The sequence below is a fragment of the Fomitopsis serialis genome (assembly GCF_022376445.1).
Source record: "Fomitopsis serialis strain Sig1Antser10 chromosome Unknown B0H18scaffold_43, whole genome shotgun sequence".
In the NCBI taxonomy this organism is placed as follows: Eukaryota; Fungi; Basidiomycota; class Agaricomycetes; order Polyporales; family Fomitopsidaceae; genus Fomitopsis; species Fomitopsis serialis.
In genome coordinates this window covers 267,065-286,218 of record NW_025955003.1, presented here as the reverse complement: position 1 = coordinate 286,218, position 19,154 = coordinate 267,065, and the positions used below count along the sequence as shown (strand labels likewise).

General features: G+C 56.6%; 6 protein-coding genes across 6 annotated transcripts; all 6 read left to right on the top strand.

Annotated features, from left to right (window-relative positions):
* Positions 1 to 352: 352 nt before the first annotated feature.
* On the top strand, positions 353 to 2,371 carry B0H18DRAFT_878205 (uncharacterized protein; the record flags this gene model as incomplete). Its single annotated transcript, XM_048040609.1, has 3 exons — positions 353 to 611; positions 684 to 1,928; positions 1,977 to 2,371. Coding segments are annotated over 3 exons (1,899 nt in total), but the record flags the coding sequence as incomplete, so codon positions are not given.
* A 3,070-nt stretch (positions 2,372 to 5,441) lies between these two features.
* Positions 5,442 to 8,133, top strand: B0H18DRAFT_1013472 (auxin efflux carrier). The gene is made up of 9 exons (XM_048029103.1): positions 5,442 to 5,560; positions 5,612 to 5,692; positions 5,746 to 5,821; positions 5,872 to 5,983; positions 6,348 to 6,522; positions 6,580 to 6,854; positions 6,887 to 7,207; positions 7,287 to 7,421; positions 7,473 to 8,133. The coding sequence occupies exons 1-9, from the start codon at positions 5,516 to 5,518 to the stop codon at positions 7,666 to 7,668; spliced, it is 1,416 nt and encodes a 471-aa protein (XP_047892322.1). The 5' UTR covers positions 5,442 to 5,515; the 3' UTR covers positions 7,669 to 8,133.
* Positions 8,134 to 8,393: 260 nt separating this feature from the next.
* On the top strand, positions 8,394 to 10,827 carry B0H18DRAFT_1120162 (uncharacterized protein; the record flags this gene model as incomplete). Its single annotated transcript, XM_048034064.1, has 5 exons — positions 8,394 to 8,697; positions 8,785 to 9,023; positions 9,073 to 9,168; positions 9,219 to 9,279; positions 10,553 to 10,827. The coding sequence occupies 5 exons, from the start codon at positions 8,394 to 8,396 to the stop codon at positions 10,825 to 10,827; spliced, it is 975 nt and encodes a 324-aa protein (XP_047892321.1).
* A 162-nt stretch (positions 10,828 to 10,989) lies between these two features.
* On the top strand, positions 10,990 to 12,253 carry B0H18DRAFT_955661 (uncharacterized protein; the record flags this gene model as incomplete). Its single annotated transcript, XM_048042376.1, has 4 exons — positions 10,990 to 11,344; positions 11,399 to 11,475; positions 11,526 to 11,700; positions 11,766 to 12,253. 4 exons carry the CDS (start codon positions 10,990 to 10,992, stop codon positions 12,251 to 12,253), a joined length of 1,095 nt encoding a protein of 364 aa, XP_047892320.1.
* Positions 12,254 to 13,347: 1,094 nt separating this feature from the next.
* B0H18DRAFT_1013451 (uncharacterized protein) lies at positions 13,348 to 14,821 on the top strand. Its single transcript, XM_048029102.1, has 3 exons — positions 13,348 to 13,752; positions 13,822 to 14,137; positions 14,251 to 14,821. Exons 1-3 carry the CDS (start codon positions 13,663 to 13,665, stop codon positions 14,385 to 14,387), a joined length of 543 nt encoding a protein of 180 aa, XP_047892319.1. The 5' UTR covers positions 13,348 to 13,662; the 3' UTR covers positions 14,388 to 14,821.
* A 75-nt stretch (positions 14,822 to 14,896) lies between these two features.
* B0H18DRAFT_1177500 (mitochondrial glycoprotein) lies at positions 14,897 to 16,482 on the top strand (the record flags this gene model as incomplete). Its single annotated transcript, XM_048035941.1, has 6 exons — positions 14,897 to 15,065; positions 15,138 to 15,250; positions 15,307 to 15,365; positions 15,421 to 15,559; positions 15,617 to 15,886; positions 15,945 to 16,482. The coding sequence occupies 6 exons, from the start codon at positions 14,897 to 14,899 to the stop codon at positions 15,990 to 15,992; spliced, it is 798 nt and encodes a 265-aa protein (XP_047892318.1). The 3' UTR covers positions 15,993 to 16,482.
* Positions 16,483 to 19,154: the final 2,672 nt, after the last annotated feature.

The window sequence follows — 19,154 nt, the reverse complement described above, 5'->3', positions numbered from 1 at the left end:
GCCTACCAGCGGCCCATTCCTCACCGCGCTGTAATATTCAGAGCGACGCCCACCAATACGCAAGATGGTGGGGCCCGTCCAAGGCGGCTGTCCTCCTTCAATAGGCCAGCCGACACGTTAGCCTCGGCGGCCGACGCCCATTTCATCAAAACATTGGTATCCGAGTACCCCGCAAATTGTTACAGCATTCACGTATTACTACTGATCCACCATACAAAAGTTGCACCTCGGCTCATGGATCATCATCCTATTGGCCGAGTCGTCGGCCGCCGTAGGCTACCGCGATGGTGTTCCACGAGACTGCGCGTCGGCCATAGGATGACTATGCGTGAGAAAGAGCTGCTTGGTGTGTACCAATCGCATCCTTCACGAGGCCATGGACATCATAACGGCCTCGTTAAAAGAGGCTGCTAGGAAGGGGAAGGAGATGGCCGACGGTTTTGGAAACGTACGCCTCGTCTTTCCTCCCGTCGTCGCTATGTCAGGCGATCTTCTTGAACAGCTGTCCATGGCTGCGGTTAGTCCCTCTGCGTCACCCATGTCTATCGCCAGAACTAAACAGTTCGGCGACGGCGTCCAACATCCGCGACGTACGAAGGCCCATACTCTGCGTGCTATCTATGACGTCGCGCAGAGGGTTGATCCGTGGCGGCTACACGATTTCCAAACGGAGTGCAGCAAAGAGGGGCTCAGCGGCGTGCACAAACCGTGGTGGCGCGACTACCCCCTGACTGACCCGTCTCTCTTTTGCGTCCCCGATCTCCTTCACTCGGACTACAAGTTCTTCTGGGACCATATCCTCAAGGCATGCCTAATCCATGTTGGGCCTGCTGAACTCGATCGTCGCTTTGACGCGCGACACAAGCGCATAGGTTACGCTGGGCTGCGACGTGTCTCCGACGCAAAGCAGATGACGGGGCGCATGCATCGGGAGATCATGCGCAGCACCGTCGTCGCTATTCAAGGCGCCGTCACGCCCGGATTCATGCGCGCAATTCGCGCGATCATGGAGTTCCTCCTTGCGGCTCAAAGACCACGGCATACGCCGTCCTCTCTGGCTCACATGGCGACAAACTTACGTGACTTCCACGACAGCAAGCAGGCGATCGCGGACGAGGGCGGACGTGGTACATTGGACCACTGGCACATCCCTAAGTTAGAATTACTATCCAACTTCATCCCTGCGATCATCTCTCACGGCACCCTCCCTCAATGGAGCTGCGACGCCGTCGAACATCTACTTCGTACCGAGGCGAAGAAACCTTTCAACATGTTCACGAGTCGCAGACGGAGCGATTATGGGCAGCAGTGCGCGCGCCATCTGGACCGCGTTGAGAAAATGCGCATGTTCGAGATCTATTCACTCTTCAAGGCGAACGGTGCCTCGCTGCACAACACGTTTCCTGATGACGCCATGATGGACGACGTCGATATCCACAATGCAGCCTCCGTCGGTGTTGCGCGTACGTGGGTGGCGAACGCGTTGCCTGGAACCGGCGCCGAGCGCTGCATTCGCGGCCCGCGAGCACCACGCAATCTCTTCGCGACGGGGTCCCTCGTTCCAGACAACTCCAATGTTGCGTTCCACCTTACAAAAAAACCGTCCGCGACACACTCCATCGGCGAGATACCGACCATCTACCAACTCCCGGACTTTCGTGCCGCCGTCGCCGATTATGTCCAAGGGTTCGACATGGACAGTCGACAGGGTGCGATTCGATGGTCTCTCAACTCTTACGATGCTGGATTCGATGACGTGCACGTATGGAACACGTATCGGATCCAGTTGCTTTCCGTCTACGACGAGGCTGCCCGTTTGGAACCCGAGACACTGCGCGCGATGCCACCAGATGCTACATACCCATGGGGCATGTGCGATGCTGTCCTCGTCGACAGCTTGACAGCGGACGGCCAGCCTCGGCAGAATGGTGGGTAGAAATTCCTCGCGCGCCGACTCATACTAACTGGCGATGCAGGATCTCTAATCGCGCAAGTCCGCATCGTCTTCGAGCCAATCCCTCGCAAAGGTCGGGTTCTCCCTGCGTGGCTGCAGACACCGCTTGTCTACATCCAAGATTTCGTCTTTGCTGACCTGGACGAGCACGGGCTGCCCTGCAAGACTGCCGACATACTCATGTACAAGGTGCAGCGACGTCGTTACGTGGATGCATGGGGAGCTGTCCAGCGCGCGGGTGAGGTCGTCCCGTTAAGAAACATCGCGCGACCTGTTGACCTCGCGCCAGTGCATGGAGGTCCGGTTATGCACGCGTCGCTCACCGAATACAATGCCCTCGAGATCCCGGAAAGCTATTGGTTGAATGATCTTTGGGACGACGAACTACACGCGGTGCTGACGGGCGAATACGAGTAGATAGTGTTATACTGCAATGTATTGTTTTATTCCGACAACCAATTTACTGCTAAGTTCGCAACCGCAACTGTTATCCCCAGGGCTTCGTAACAGCGCAAACCCTTCCTGATATGGTTAGATGCTTGCGATCGGGCTGCTGTCAACAGCCCATTAGCGAGCCTCACGAGTTTCTCCAATGGAGTCCAGTGGGCGGCTATGGCCGGAGCATCTTTCGCGATGCTGTCAACAGCCCATTAGCGAGCCTCACGAGTTTCTCCAATGGAGTCCAGTGGGCGGCTATGGCCGGAGCATCTTTCGCGATGGGGCCGCCGGTATGGATGGAAGAGAACTAATAGCGAGGGACATAATATCCACGGCCGCGGTCCGGGCTAATACAGTTCCACGCCGTGGAGAGTTCTCCGAGTCTGGGATGCCAAGTGAAGTCGCGAGAATGAATTTGTCCTGTGAACGTACATGATCGTGCTGGTCAAATGTATTGTAGATGTTGAACGAGGCGTGTCCAAGTCGCACTGCGGTTGCAGGTGGTGCGCTTCGTGGGAGAGTTCGAGATCGTGGGTGTGATTATACCTCTTTCTGATGCGGCGTACAAGCAATGGAGCAATTGAGTGGTGCGTACCATATTCTTTCAATTGGCAGCGAGACACCACTGTGGATCTTCACGTCCTCCAGACGTCAATGTATTGCAGTCTCCTACAAACACATACGTAGGGAGTAAATAGTACACGTTCTGGTACCACGTACGGATACCCCCGGAAACGCACTCACCGTATCCTGACATATGTCTTCGACTTCCCGGGCGGCCGCACAGGCGCAAGGCCTGACGGCTACTGACAGTCTTTACGCTCAATATCCAGCGCTGAACTGTGCCAAGATTGCGCTCTCTTCTCCGGCAGCCCCTCGGTAGCCAATGCATTGGTCAAATGGGTCCTGCACATGGACAACCCAGTCTGCGAGCGTCCCGAGCTGCCATCCATTTGCAGGCCATCGATAGGACCCACGGGAGCTTGGCAGGGCATACTATGCTGTTAGTAAGGCGTCTTGTGTCAAAGCGAATAGATGTTGGGCAACGGTTCTTCGCGGGACAAGCTACTGATACCGTCTGCAGCCTGGGCACCAGCCTTGAGAAACGCTGTCTCCGACTCGGATGCAAGAATGCATCGGTACTAAACAGGTACCGAACACGTCCTCCGCTGCCGCTCGCAGTGGGGCGCTCTATACCTTGCGAAATCAATTGGATCTGGCAATTTGTAAAGGACCGCTTAAATCACTTACAGCATAAGACTTCGCTGCATTCGATGAACCGGATGTTCTACGTCCAGGGAGAAATATATGAAGCTTGAGCCTCTAATCGCTGCAGTGAGTGGGAATTGACTCGACCTGTCCAATGAGGTGGGTCCGTGCGTCGAATGCCAAACTACCCACCTATTGGCAGTGATTGGATTTCCCTTATTTTGAGAAATCTAGGAGACGCCAGCGCGTCAGCTCTGACGCAACGCGAATACGGGTGCATTTCTTCATTATGTACGGGTGCAGACGGACATATTCGTGCGCTGCACCTGACAAATAGCGGCGGCCACTGTGATTCTTCAGCATGCGTAGCGCTCACACGCACAAAGCCATTACTCACCTCTTCGACTGAGGATTGTTCCGGCTCAAAGTCGTCTGACTGTGGGAAGCGTTGGGGTGCAACGCTAGTCTGAGGGTATAACAGCACCTCGAGCCGCTTATGATCACCAACGGATGTCCGAGTCGACGTCGTCGCGGCCGTATCCGGGTTGCCACTCATTCAAGCGCTCATACCGATCGGATCTAGCGTACCACTAATACGGCCAGTAGTTAGTAGTTCTAAGGCCGGCAAACTTGCACAGCTCACCTTGCGCGAAAACGCGTAGGATCCATGAAGCACCGCCTGTAAATTCCTCCGAATCCTCTTTTTTGGCCACGAAGAACGAACTGGATGCAGAATGAATGTAGAAGGTGCCCCCAAACACCGGTTCTCTCATGTCGACGACAGCTAACACGGATTTTGTTTTCGAGATGCCTCGCCCTCTGGCTGCAGTATGCGAGTGGCCATATCTGAGAGCACCCGCTACTGTATTGTCTTTGATCGGGTATCCGTCTCGGAACTGCAGGGCGGTCTCGATCAATACAGAAGGCACCCCAAACACAGGTCTCTCAAGTCGACGAGAACTCGAGCAGCTCAGAAAAGCGCACCATGACGAAGGGGCATCGGTGGCTCTCAATTATCTGTATTCTACCATTGTACTCCATGCACAACGACCGTATGCTCACACATCATAGAAGGCGCCCCAAACGCATGTCTCTCATGTCGACGAGAAACTCGAGTGGCTCAGTGGAACCACTGGAAACAGCTCACTAGACGGAAGCGTTGCTGCTCCTCGAAAGCACAGAATCTAGAACAGCTCATAATGGTGGCCATGACACGATCCGGTCAGCTGCTCTATTCTAAAAGGATCGATGAGTCCTACCAGTTCTCTCGCTCGATACTTCGTATCCCGACGACTGAATGGACATGCCTCGGCAAATTCCTGTGAAATGCCGCTTCTCTGGCTGCGCAAATTCAAACGCCCGATTTTGGCAATGGTCATCGATATCCCGAAGGGAAATGTACTCACGAAGGTTCGTTACTTGCTAAGAGCTTCAATTGTAGTAAACAGAATACCCACAGCGGGCGGCCCGCCTTCGCCATCGCACCCTGTTGCGCCTACAGCTTGTGCCCCACGCCGCATGAATGCCAGTTATGAATGTACGTCTGGGCGTAGACGACGTGTTCTCGGCTGTATTACGGACAACACTCGACATGGTAGGACTAAGCGGGAAGATGTCCAATCCGAGTCGAGCGACAAGGGTGGTAGGCTCGGCAGCGCCGCGTACGGTGTGCTGGGCGGCTGCGGATACTCGGCGACGAGAGAAAGAAGCTTCGCGCGCCACGGGCAGCGGGGAAGAGAGGGAAGCCGAATATGGGAACATCGTGGCCTAAGCGGAAGAAGCGATCGCAACCCTACAAATGACGCATCGAGTGAGCGAGCCCTCTCTTCATTCCCTCCTTCCTCATCCCCCGGGGCAGCGCCCTCTAGTCATTCATTCGCTACCCACCCCGGGCAGCGCCCTCTCCCACCGGTCATGGCCTCCTCCCCTATCGGCCCGCTTGTCCTGGTTGTCTTTGAGGTATGTCCTTGGGCTCACCGCGAACGGAGCGGATGCTGACTAGGCCCGCAGTCTATCCTCGAAGTCTTCATCATCTGCTTTGCTGGATGGATACTGGCTGTCCAGGGCATTCTCGACAAGAAGACGCAGAAGGTGTGCCATATCGGCGGATACATGACTGTCTACTGACAGCCATGCTGCAATAGCAAATCAACCGCGTCAATGTCTCCTTGTTCACGCCGGCGTTGCTCTTTTCAAAAGTTGCTTTCTTCCTCACACCAGGTACGTTACAGCGGCCACTCAGGTCGTGGCAATGTCTGAGTGCAATGCAGCCAAGCTGGCCCAACTATGGGTCATCCCTATCGTTTTCATCATAGTGACTCTGGTTTCGATGGCGGTCGCGTATTTGCTGGCATGGATGCTCAAGCTCAAGAAGTCGCAGAGGTGAGTGTACTCCAATCCGGATCCGTTTCAGCGGGGCCGCGCAGTCGCTTGGCAGACTTCATCCACTACCCGAGGTCCTTGGCGTCCTCGGTACGGTGCCGAGCCCAGGATCGCCGAGAAGCCCAGGATCGCCAGGGATTCGCTCGCCTGTGGCGTACCCTCAAACGTTTTGGCGTTCCACTGATCCGAGGCATATCTGATATGATAAGATGGCATCGCGGTCCATCTCTGGCACCTTATCTCGTCGCGGGAGCAGATCAGAGGCATTTTTGACTTGCCCATCAAATGCTAATCTGTACTCGATCTCGTTGGTTGTGGCTTACCTATCCGAGCACTGTATGCTGACTGGCTCGTCGCAATGCAGGAACTTTGCGATCGCAGCCGCTATGTTCATGAACTCGAATACGCTCCCAATCGCCTTGATGCAAAGTCTCGTCGTCACCGTCCCCAATCTCAAGTGGGGAGACGATGACACCCAAAGCGATATGTTGGGCAGAGCATTGACTTATCTCGTGCTATACTCTACCCTGGGCATGATTGTACGTATGACATGCTGCGCATTCCTATCTTTTATCCTCACAACTGGTTCCATTTAGGTACGATGGAGTTACGGTGTCAGGCTCTTGGCGGATGCGGATCCAGAGGCTATACCAGACGCCCCGGCGAATTCTCCCGTCGGGCAGAATGACAACGCGCATACCAGTTCGATGGAAGCTGATCATACCCTGCGTCGTGAACCATCTTCCCTGACTGACTCTGACGACGCGAAGACCCTTACGCACGTTCGCGTCATCGAGGAGCCCAAGTCTTTGCCAAGCTCACGATCCATATCGCCCCAACCCCAGGCATCGACATCCGGCACACCTTCCTTGTACGCCAGCGAGGGCGAACGGACCAATGTAGATCTCCTCTGGGAGATGTGGTCCCAGAGCTGGAGGCCTCGGTCCCGGACTCGCGCTCGCGACGCGTCTGGAACCGCATCCGCAAAGCCTGGGCAGGGTTCTGCGATTTCATGACCGTCCCTTTGTGGGCCGCGCTCGCCTCCATCATCGTCGCGTGCATCACACCGCTACAGGTGTTCATCGAGGACCACGTCCCACCCATCACAGGCGCGCTCACCCAAGCCGGTAATTGCTCCATCCCCCTCACGCTCGTTGTCCTCGGCGTATACTTCTACACCCCACCCGATAAGCGCCAACAGGACGAGCAGCTCCCTACGCATAAGTCTCGGGCCGCAAGCCGAGCTGGGCAGCACGCTCGCGCGAACGGATACGCAAGGCGTTTAGCCGGAAGAAGAGTGGAGAGGGGAATCAGGCGCGCCCGGGGAGACGAAGACGGTCCTTGTGGCAGTGCTGGCGAGGATGGTGATCACGCCGATACTGCTCGTGCCACTCATAGCAGTCGCGGCGAAGTACGACCTACAGCGGCTTTTCCAAGAGTGCGTTTCCTTCCCGTTCCTTCTCGAGGCCTGCTGCTGATTATTTGATAGCCCTGTATTCATCGTGTCGAACGTGCTCCTGATCGCGTCGCCGCCTGCGCTCACGCTTGCGCAGATCACACAGGCTGCGTCGGGCGACGCTTTCGAGCGTCTCCTCAGCAAAACGATCTTCTGGTCGTACTGTGTCCTGACCGCGCCCTCCACTATCATCGTAGTTGTCCTTGGGCTGATCCTCGCCAAGCTCTAATCCGAGCTACGTTCTTTTGCTTGAATTGCTCTGCTGTTGTCTCGTCATGCTCAATCTTGCATCATACAATTCTCAACGGCATACATGTGAATCCATATGACGGACTTGATTTGTTTTTTTTTGCTGATCTCGATTGTTGAATTCTCATACAAGCGCGGTGTGTCCTCTAGCCTTGAGAAGCTGCGCCTGGTACGTACGTATCAGGCGTGTGCGTGGGTGTATACAGGGACTTAGAACGTGTTGCCGATCCATAGACTGTTCTGGCTGTATTGTAGGCCTTTTCTACACCATCCCCGATACATTGCATCCAACATGTTGGGCAGCGCAGACGAGGCTCGCTGGTGCGTTTGCTCAAGGCAAATAGGCGCTGATGGCATATCGCCACTACGAGAGATGCGAATTCGGAATGCGTTTGTCTCGCCGATGCACACAGTGCACGCATGCATTGACCCTCCATTTCCGTCGTCGACCGGCGGATAAAAGCTTGCATGGGTTTTGACAGTTGCAGCAGAGCGGGCGGTTGCCAGGTCCGAACAAGGAGAACAATGTAGCCCACTGAGAACACTATAGTAGCTGGGCACGCGTATGCCTCGAGACTCGTGCAACAAACGCGGTACGCGTCTCATAGTGATTGGAACGGCCAAAGCTCTCTTCGAGACGTATAAAGAGCGATATGCCGTCATTGCTCGACGACTGTCGCACTGTCCCCTTGATTTTACTTCGCTATGGCCACTAACTCGGATCCTGGCCTCATCAGCGTACATACGCCACCGCACTGGACGAAAGACTTGGTCAGGAACCTCGAATGGGGAGCGAACATCGACAATTTAGATCTGCTAAGCAAGTTAGAATCCATCGCTCCGGAATACGCCATCCCAACAGTCTTGGAAGACCGCATCGTACCCATATCCGTGGGTACCATCTCCGAGCTCTGTATTGGTGCCACATACGTTGGATCTGACGAGCATGTGTCAAGGTGGGACATCCCTGCAGAGTCCGCGTTCGATACTTCACCGAGAGCCAGCTCAGGTGCAACTGGCGCATCGTCATGCCGGGACACATCGACCCTACCCTAGCTTCCTCGGGGGTTCAGCGAGTGGATGGACGCCACTGTAGAGCGGGTGCTGCTCTCGACGACTGTGGTTAGTGCTGCGATTAAGGACAGAGTGCCAGCATTTGTAAGGACTTACGAGCAGAACGGAGCCTTGCTGCGGACGTACGTCGTGCTCGCCAAGCGGATCACAGATGGACAGCCCGTGAGGCTGCAGGTTGTCCCGTGGGTGGGCGAGTTCATGGTTGAGGGTATGATCATACCTCTCCCCGATGCGACCTACGAGCAGCGAAGTGAACGTATGGTGCGTACTGTAGATCGTCAGAGGTACCGCAGATCTTGATGGCCTCTAGACGTCGGTGTATATCGGCCTTCCGGTTATCGCGGAGCCTGAAGACGCATATCCCGGGAGCAAATGGTACACCTTCTGGTATCGGGCGCGGTTAGACGTACGAGTCTCACTACAGTGTACACACGTTATCCTCACCAACGAACGCAGGGCTACAACACCCACCAAGGTCGCAAGTCTTTCAAGCTGACAGTCGCCGAGGGGCCTTACAGTCAGTCCCCTGCACTGGAGTGCATCACTCTGCGTGTCGCACTGTTGCCTGGGAATGACTCCGTGGCCGATATCTTGGTCAAACGGGGATATCTTGTTTGTGGGCGTTCTGAACTGGCTGGGATGAGATACCATCGATTGGACCTATGGGAACATGACGGGACGCTGCCGATAACTTACATACCTTAGAAGCAGGAGCCGGTGGAATGACTATCGTCTGTCAGCGGCCTGTAGTGACAGCAAGGTATCTCACTCACTGGATGCCTTCTGGGAGCACATAGTATGCCGGTAGATAGCACGGCGCGCTATTGGCTCTATAGCTGATCATGTCATTATAGTGTATCATAGCGTAGAGAGCGATCATTGTATGGGGGTTGTTCAACACTGGCTAGTAGAGACGAGTTCAAGCTGCTTGGGTGACGGCGGCGCGGTGACTTGGTCTGAGTGTAAATATAAGATCGCATCGGTACGGAACGCATGGGATCCAAGCGCCCGCGACCACTAGTACCGACGTAAGCCATAGAGTAGGACGGTTCTAAACAAACTAGTAAGGTGGATGGAGAGCTCCATATAAATGTGGGGCCTCAGTCTGTCTGTTGATACCAAGTTCATCCGTAGACCTGTCCTCAATTCTTATACGAGATAGAGATATGATAGCAGAGATAGAGTTGAAATAATTATTGCGCTCGAGTTATATCATTGTTGCACTGAAAGCACGACTATGAATGAAAGAACGTTGAAGCAGGAATCGCTACGGTGCAAGGCGGATTCGTTGGGTTCCATAGTGTTGCCAGTGGGTTCCTAGACCGTAGCAAGTAGGCACATGTAAGTCATCAACGCTCCGACTCAGACATGCTCGCGAGGGCGTGAAGCTGTCCATCGAACGAGATTGTCAGGAATGGGAAGCCATTGAGAAGGCAGGAATGGGTCCCCGTTTGGATTGAGGTCCTTACGTGTGAATTGCCAAGAAATATGACCCTTCAAGACGCAGATTCGAAGCGCTGACAGCCTGGCATGCCCCAGCCATTCGCCCGAGGAAATTCAACTGAATGCCAGATCCTGGCGCAATGGTGCCGAAGTCTTGAATAGAGATGTGAACAAAGATGATGGAAGGTGCAACACTGACTGAGAAGATCTGGGAGTGCCACGATTAAATGGCCGTGCACCGCGGAGCACAGACTCTTGAGGCGGAGAATGCGAGTTGTGGTTGTGGGTCCACATGAGCGTGACGCCCCGGTGATGTTCGCAGCGCCGACACGTTGCTGGCTTCCCAGGCTCGCTCGCTGCGATCCCCTTCATCGTGCCCGCCGCGGACGTCGAGCATGGGCCCGCCGTCGAGGAGAGACGCGCCCGAGTAGCGCCCACGGATGTGGCGAGAACAAAGTTTGGCTCACAGCCTGCGACACGTGCACCCTTCTTTGCGCCTTTGACCATCAAACCCTCGCGCACGTCGGATTGCTCAGCACGCTCTCGTCCAGAATCCGGACTGCAGCCTATCCAAGCATACGAGGGCACGGACCGACGGGCTGCGGAGACGGAAGGCAGTTGAAACGGAACAGAAACGGAGAGGGAGGAGTGAGTCGGTGAGTTCTGAGCGGCGACGAGATCGGGAACGAGATTTGAGTCGGAGTGAGCAACTTCCTCATGTTCTCCGCTCCTGGTCCTCGGGCCCTCTCCCTCGCCCGCAGACTCGTGCTAACAGCCCGCCCCAATGTCTGCAGAGTCCCAGAAAAATAACCGCCCCCCGCCCCCGCCCCGCCGGCCGAGCCCCCACCTCGCCAGCACCACCCGCCGACATGGCGAGCGAGCCGGCGAAGTCCTCCAACCCCGGGGCCCCAGAGCACCTTCAGCCACATCCCATAGTCTCCTATCCTCCCAGCAGTACGGCGGCCAGTATCCCCCGCCCGTCCCCTACCCCCCTTATTATACCTACGCCGCCGTCCCCGACGGCAGCCACGACCCCAACGCTGCGAACGGCGCCCCGCCGCCCCCTCCGTACTTCATGGCGCTCCCGCCCCCGCCTCCGGGTATGGTCTATGCCTATCCTGCCCCTCCGCCTGGACAAGGTGATGTGATGAGTCAGCTTGCCTGGCTACCTAGTTACTGACGTTCCCTCGAAGGCTTTCCTCCATATCCGCCTCAGATGCAGCCCACACCGGTCCCGGTGCGGCAGAAGCGTAAACAAGTAAAGATGGCGGTACGTATCTTCCACTTGTGGCGTGTCGATCACCGCTCATGGTCGTATAGTGCACGAACTGCGCGACCGCCTGCAAACGCTGCGACGAGGCGCGTCCCTGCGAGCGTTGCGTCAAGTATGGCATTGCGGACAGCTGCATCGACGGCGTCCGCAAGGAGCGCAAGAAGGGCGTCAAGCGTGGCCCGTACAAGCGCAAGGAGAAGTCGGGTGAATCGCCCTCGAACGGTATGCCTTCCATACCCTATCCCACAGGCTCACCTTTGTACTCATCCAGTCTGTGCGCGATGAAGGTGAAACGTCCGCCCCGCCGCCCTCGCCATACTCTGTGCCTGTGCCCCCTGAGAGCTACTATCCTTACGTCTACCCGCCGCATCCCTACGCCCCGCCTCCGCACGATGGGCAGCCGCATCCCGAAGGCGGCCATGTACCTCATCCGCCATACTATCCTGGCTATCCCGTCTACTCACCGTATGGAGCATATCCCGGCGCCCCGCCTATGCCGTACCCACCTCCTACGATGCCACCGCCTGCTGTATCTGCCACCTCGAAGCCTCCGGAGACTCCCACTGTCGCGCCTGCTGAGATGAACGGCGACGCCGCGAACAAGACCAAGAAGCGGTCGCGCGTGAAGAGCAGTGAAGATGGCGGGGCAAGAGGAAAGAAGGCGAAGCATTCCGGGGACCCGCAGGCGGACGGCGAAGGCCCACGGGGTATTGTCCAGGGCGATGCGGCTCCTCTCTACGCGAGCGACGCATCGAGAACCATGGTGGCCGTCTAATTGCGGGTCATGTACATGCCCACGCGCGTCATGCAGCACGCGGCCAGCGTGTTCTTCGTCAAGCCTGACAAGCAGTCGGACAGCTCTTCCCGCGATAGGCCCTCAGGGTCGACTGTACTAGTATCATCGTCATCTCCGTCCGTCGTGTCCGTTTTTCTCTATCTTCATCTACTCGGCTTTGTACGAGAACTCTCAGAGATGGACACTCATGGTGTGGCATCGTTGCCTGAGGGATTCTCCTGGTTGTGTCATTTAGCCAGTATTAGGGTCTTCCATGTGGTTGATCCTCTTGGTGAGCCAAATGTGCGCAGTAGGATCCCGGGCACCGGTGGCCATGCCATGTAGCTTACATAGATTGAACCCATCTCCTGTCCTGATAGTCGTGCCTCGTGGTCCTCGCTCTCGCTACAAACTCGTTATGGTATCTCGCTCGTCGATTGGTCGTGCTTCTTGAAAGCGTGTAAAACTAAATATGTGCCTGTACTTGAACAGATGAATGGATGTCGATATTTATCGAAAATTTTCATGAGAGTGTCTGTCTCCAATCACAGTTCTGTCGATTGTGTGTCTGATATGTGGCCTCAGGACACTCTGGCGGCGGATTCAATGTCTGACTGTGCCGCCGCCACCGCCGGACGGAACAGACAATAATAAGGCCTATACAGGTGTAGTTCGCCACGAAAATTTTCTACTGTGACCGCCGCGCGCTGGAGCCTGTGCAGAAATAGCACTTCGCGAGGGCGATGTGGCTGGATGATAACGGCTATGAGTATAGACAGCTGCATGTGCTTCCCGTCCCTCTGCCTCACGCAGCTGGTGGGCAGCCGCTTATGGTAAAGGAACCTACCACGTCCTATGACCTTAGCATGCTTCTCGCGGATGACGTCTAAGGAACGTGATGCCAGGCCACGACCCTGGACTGCATGACTGGAGGATATTGACAGTGAAATTGTGTGGCACAGCGGTCGCGATCAATGCCAGGCGATGTATGCTCGGCAGTTGCCCACTTGAATTCTGCGCAGGCGCCCAGTCCGGTAGCGATCCGATCTGTGGCTGCTGGCTACTACTAGTCTCCATCTGGCACCTCGGCGTAAGTATGCTTCGACCGGCCAACTCATGCTGCGACTCCATCAACTTTCGGCGTGTACGCTCGCTCGTAAGAGGGATTGTGTCAATTGCATCCCCGCTGGTTCGGATCTGTCGCGAACATTACGGGACTGACGTGCAGTACGTACGTGGGTACTTCGGACCGTGATGGTGTCGGGGGCCACCGGAAGGTCACCGTCGACGTCAGTCGGAGCGACCTGTGGGCAAGGCGGCAGCTGCAGCCCTCTACGCTCGACGACCTCTACTGCACCGTCCAGCAGAACACACCAAGCGTTGTGCAGATACCCGCCAGCGACCAGAATATGCCGTCTACCTGGGAGAACGCCCGGGTCTCCGGAGCCATGCTTCTCCGCGGAGGACTCGCGCTTTCGCCGATCATAGCTGCCTACCAGGTGCGTCCAAAGACTTCGCTGCTTGGCGTGTGTGTATCGAGTGATGATGATATGTTCCATCAACTCTAGGGCACCTCGTTGATTCCTCCTGGTTCTCCAAGTATCGCGACCCAGGGCATCCTAGCGGGCCTCGCCGCCTCCAGCCTGCCCGCTTTCTTCTATGTCGTGCCGATGGTCTTCGGCTCCAGGCCATGCCCATCTCAGTCGCCTTTGTTCCTGCCTGTGACGACCTTCGTCGTCACTACGGATGTCTTCTCCTGGGTCGCAGCGCTCGTGCTCGCTCGGCAGCGCAGGACCGGGCGCAGCGACTGGCTTCTGGACACGATGGCGAAGCTGCAGCTGACGTCTTCGGTGTTGCTTGGGATCGGGAGCGTCATTCGAAAGTGTGAGTACCCTCAGGCTTGCGGTCGATGCGCCATATTCTCCGTGTCTGTTCGATCCGTCCGTTGTTTGGCCTTCGGGTTCTGAATGGTTGCACTCATTCCGTAACGCCAACAGACCTGAAGGTGGGTCAGATTGATCCCAGCCTGGCATGGACCGATAAGGTGGAATGGCAGCTTCTTGGGACGACCCTCTTCCATATCGCTGGAGCGACTGCCGTCTTGACCAGACGTCGCTGGGAATACAAGCAATGATCTTTGCGTCGGCGTTTGTCCTCTCGAACAACTGTTACGTTGTATCCGTTATGATATGTATCATACTATACCTTTGTGTGTCAGCCGTTACTCAGAAGTGCACTGTATATGCTGCGATATTGCATTCGTCTTGCTTTGGACACTGGTTTCGGCTCTTACTCGATTATCGTAACTCAGCAGCCTGAGTGCTCCGCCGTGTCATCGAGCTCTCGTCCAGTCGAGGCATATCCCCGTGGTGGATAATATGACTAGCTTTGAATGAGATGACTATGTATCGACATTCGACCAACGGAAGCATTTCGATAGCTGGCCTAGACGGCACCAGACACGGACGAACAGAGACTCTGAGAGAGCGTTTGTTTGTTTCTAAGGCTCTTGGCAAACACCGCGCCCAAATCCGGACACTGCACGTGGCAAGCGCCGTTTCTCCCGGGCCAGCTCTCGCCGCGGCGCACCTCCAGTTTTCGACGCACACGTAAACGTTCTCCTCCCAGCCCATCACCACCACCATGTCTGCCATCCGTGCCCTCCGCCACATCTCGCTCTCCTCCAGCCGTGCCTTCGCTGTGCACGGCGCCGCGCGCGCTGTGTCGCGCGCCGCTCTCCCCGTCTTCGCTGCTCGTGCCGGTCCGGTTGCGTCAAGGGCGTTCTCGGTGTCTGCGCGCAGGTTTGGCGAGGGTGCTGGTGAGTCGTTCTGGGCTTGCGCTGACGGCGTGGGGTGTGGCGGTGCTGACGCGTGCGTTGTGGCAGCTGACGTCGCGCTGTCGCAGAAGCTCGGGGAGGAGTTGCAGTACGAGAAGGACAGCGCTGCCGAGGCCGAGCCTGATTTCTTGCGCGCGTTCAAGGCGAAGGGTGTCTGGGAGGTGCGTGTCATCTTCGTATGCAATGCACCCGCCGGGTCTCATCCCTGTCGACGTAGATCGAGGACACCGCCGGGAATGACGAGGTTGCGCTGAGGCGGAAGTTTGGTAACGAGACGTGCGTCATGCGTGGCGATCCGCTGGCTTGCGCGCGCTGACGCCTTGCCTGCTAGCATCCGGCTGATGTTCTCGATTGCGGACATTCAGAACGAGCAGGAATCCGAGTTCGAGCAGGGTGAGGAGGGTGAGCAAACGCCAGAAGAGCAGCCCATCCACTCCTACCCCATTCGCTGCTCCATCTCCATCACAAAGGTGCGCACCCAGGTCACCCGACATGGGCTGTCCCTTCTCTAATGCCGCTGGTCACAGGCGGGTGCGGACGGTGCGGTCAACGTCGACGCGCTCTGCCAGGAGGGCGCGTTCCTGGTCGACAACATCTCCTTCTATAAGGACGCTGCTGTCGGCACGGAGCTGACGGCGGAGGCGGACTGGAAGCGTCGCGGCCTGTACATCGGCCCACAATTCGACACGCTCGATGTCACCGTGCAGGAGGAGTTCGAGCACTGGCTGCGGGAGCGCGGTATTGACGAGGAGCTGTCCACGTTCATCCCGGAGTATTCTGAGTTCAAAGAGCAGAAGGTACGTCCTGTCATGGCGTATGTATGGCAGATGCTGATGGCCATTTGCTTTTCTGTAGGAGTATGTCGGCTGGCTGCAGCACGTCAAGAAGTTCATCGAGGCATAGATGCGCTGCTTCTGCGTACTGCGTGCAACTCGGCTGGGTTGCTCACACAAAAGTTGATGCAGTGTCTGTGCTGCAGTCCTTACCTACACGACCGTCCTAATCGCAATGTGTCACTAATAATGCACTTCCCACTCATGCATATGCGTTTCTTTCCGGCTGCCCGTTCGCCCATGACAGGGTCACATTCGTGTCAATGTCATCCCGCAAGAGGTTTCGATTAGGTAAGCAACCAAGTCGGGAGGAGGAGGAGGAGGAGGGGATTCCATTTAGTCCTCACGTCTGCGTGCCATAAGGCTCGCCACGTGTGACAACGCTCTCTATTTACATGACAACCCCCATACTCCATAGACCCGTGTACACTACTTCCCGATCGGGATATCCAGCACCTACTATCGCACGATTGCAATACTACTCGATAATTCACAAACACCCCGGCTCATCTGCCTTGCAGCATGGCAGGATCCATGGCTAAAACCTGGTAGGAAAAAGCTTCGAAAAACCTCCAGGCGTTAGTGGTGGTTCCCCATCGCACTAACATAACTCACCATGGTCCAGGTGGTACCATATGGTAGCGCTACTGCCGTCCGCGATCATGCGGAGGGCACGCGAGGCCCCCTATTGGCATAGTAGGGGCTGGACACGCCCGACCTGGTCATAACACACAATGACTTTGGTATTGATGACACCGCCGTCGTGGGCGTAGAGCAAGCGGCTGCGGTGATATAGACGCACGCAGGGGACAGCGCTGGCCCGCTCACCGCATGGCGTAAGAGTGGAATTGCTCCACGCTGGTGACCACCAGGATGGGGACGGCGTCACAGCATTGGAACACGTCAAGAATGTATTTTGCGGCGATCTGCTCCGTGCACTCCTCCGCAATCACCGCATTGAGGAATGCAAGGGGGACTGCTCCGGCAATGCTCGTTTCTGTGAGCGCAGAGCGACGTCAACCGCCCGCATGAAAGCGGCGCGTCGTGACCGAAGAGGCTCCGCATGACATAGCATCAGCACATGTGCCTCGTCCTCGACCATGTTTCGCCCTTGGCAGAATCTGCAAATTCGCCAGTGGGGTGGAATTGGCGGCGACCGTCGTCGCAGACGTTCTACCGCAAATGGGTGGTCGGAGGCGAAGAGCCTGCATACTGCCTTTCGGGCGTCACGGCCTTCCAGCGTGAGATATTTGCGCCGAGTGAGGACGCCTGCGCCCGTTGGGCGCGCACGCAGGACACATAGCCGTTGGGATGCTTGAATTTCGCGTGTAAGGTAAGTCCTCAGGGAGGCGAGCATTTCTTCTGCACATTTCTTGACAACATCCGATGTTAAGGCTTCTGGCAACGGGAAGTCGACAGGGACTGGTAGCTGTTGCAAAGCATACCGAAGGTCTCCGAGCCATGAAGCAGTGCCACTCAGAGCCATGCGGCGAGTCTCGGCCAGCGCTGCCAAGGGGAGCACTGGTCGCTGCGTTACCACATACATGAGGTAACGGAGCGCCAACGAGAGTCGTCGGTAACGGATTGGCCACAGGCCAGTCTCCGTGAACAGGACTGCAGTTACAGACCTGGGGTTTAGTCCGAGGGTGCGGCGCAGGAAGGTCAACTGCACAGCCGCGAGGGTGTTGTGCGCCCTCAGTTGGACATCAATCGTCACTTCGCAACCAGAGATCAGGTGCGAATCGATGTGGGTGTTATATAGAGTCAGAGCCGCCCAGGGGGGCAGGTCTGCAACATACGACTCCACGGAAAGGCATGCATTCGCTGTCTTGCGTGCGATGTCCACACGGCGCTCGATATGCGCCGCAAAGATGTCTCGCGCCGTGGACAGGAACGTGATGCCGACATAGGTGTATCTGTCAACAAGGGCAATGCGTGCTCCATTGACAGTGATACGGGGCGCGGACGTCGGGAGGCCTCCGAAGATCATCAGCTGGGTCTTCGAGACATTAATGGTCGCGAAGTTCAGTGAGCACCATCGAGCTAAGTCATCTAGTTTGAGTTGAAGCCCAGCCTGGGATGTGGAGAACAACGCGATGTCATCCGCCTGCTCGAGGTGGGACACGCATACTCCTCCTAGACGGATGTCGTCTTCATGGTTGGAGATGCATAGATCGGCCAGGAAGAGGATCCAGAGGATGGGAGATGCCGGGTCGCCTATCAGAATGCCCGCTGCCGCTTTGAAGAAGTCAGATGTGCCGCCATCTGCGCGTACCACATAGCGCAGCCTAGCATACAGCATCCGCAGCCAGTCAAAAAGCGGGCCTGAAAAGCCCGCCGCGTGCAGCTTTGCCCACAGCGTAGGTTGGTCCACCGATGGAAACGCGTTTGACAGGTCTACAAACGCGACATATAGCGGTCTGCCCATCTGTCGTGCTTTCTCGATAGCGGCCCGCAGCACAAACGCATTATTGTTTGTCCGGCACCCTGTTCGGAAGCCATTCTGGGAGGTGGGAATCTGCGACGAGGATTCGGCCCACGCCCGGATGCGACGTTCAATCATCAGTGTGAGCATCTTCACGAGGCAACTCTCCAAGCCCACAGCGCGATAGTTGGCCGCATTCGCTGTGTCCTTCCCGCGCTTCGCAATCCCAATGAGGATGGCCGTCAGCCATGTGGAGGGCGCGTCGAGGCTATCCACACACTCCTGAAAGAGCTGCTGCAGATCCCCATTTTCGAGCGCGAGCACCGTTGCGTACGAGACCCAATCGCCTCCGACGGCGGAGCGACGTGAATGCAGGCGGATGTGCTCTTTCGCATCCGCAATCTCCTCAAGGGTCCACGGCCGCGCGAAGAACTCCTGCTCTGGGGGTGTCGCTGTGCGCTCCGGCAGCGCCTTGCACCACTGTCTGTTTGCCGCATACCGCATCACATCGAAGTTGTCCGGTAGCTCCACTGGAGGGTTCATCCGTGGTGTGAAAGCCAGTCTCAGCTCATCGACGGTGACCCTAGATGGGCGAGGAGCAGGGTCAACCATCCCTCGGAAGGCTTTCCAAAACGCTGCATCCGGCTTCCCTGGCTCCAGTAGGGCACGGATGTGTGCATGGCGCAACCTCATCATGTTCTGCGCCTCCGGCGTCGTCGGCCCAAACTCCTCATCCCCCCGCAGTTTCAGACTACGCTCGTCCGTGTCCATATCCAAGGTGCGCGGCGAGGTGTGTGGAGGGAGGGA

Coding starts and splice junctions, on each gene's coding strand:
- B0H18DRAFT_1013472 (XM_048029103.1), top strand. CDS start 5,516: ATGGCCTCCTCCCCTATCGGCCCGCTTGTCCTGGTTGTCTTTGAG. Junction 5,984..6,347: donor AAGCTCAAGAAGTCGCAGAG/GTGAGTGTACTC, acceptor GTCGCAATGCAG/GAACTTTGCGATCGCAGCCG. Junction 7,422..7,472: donor CTACAGCGGCTTTTCCAAGA/GTGCGTTTCCTT, acceptor ATTATTTGATAG/CCCTGTATTCATCGTGTCGA.
- B0H18DRAFT_1013451 (XM_048029102.1), top strand. CDS start 13,663: ATGCCGTCTACCTGGGAGAACGCCCGGGTCTCCGGAGCCATGCTTCTC. Junction 13,753..13,821: donor CGATCATAGCTGCCTACCAG/GTGCGTCCAAAG, acceptor CATCAACTCTAG/GGCACCTCGTTGATTCCTCC. Junction 14,138..14,250: donor CGGGAGCGTCATTCGAAAGT/GTGAGTACCCTC, acceptor TAACGCCAACAG/ACCTGAAGGTGGGTCAGATT.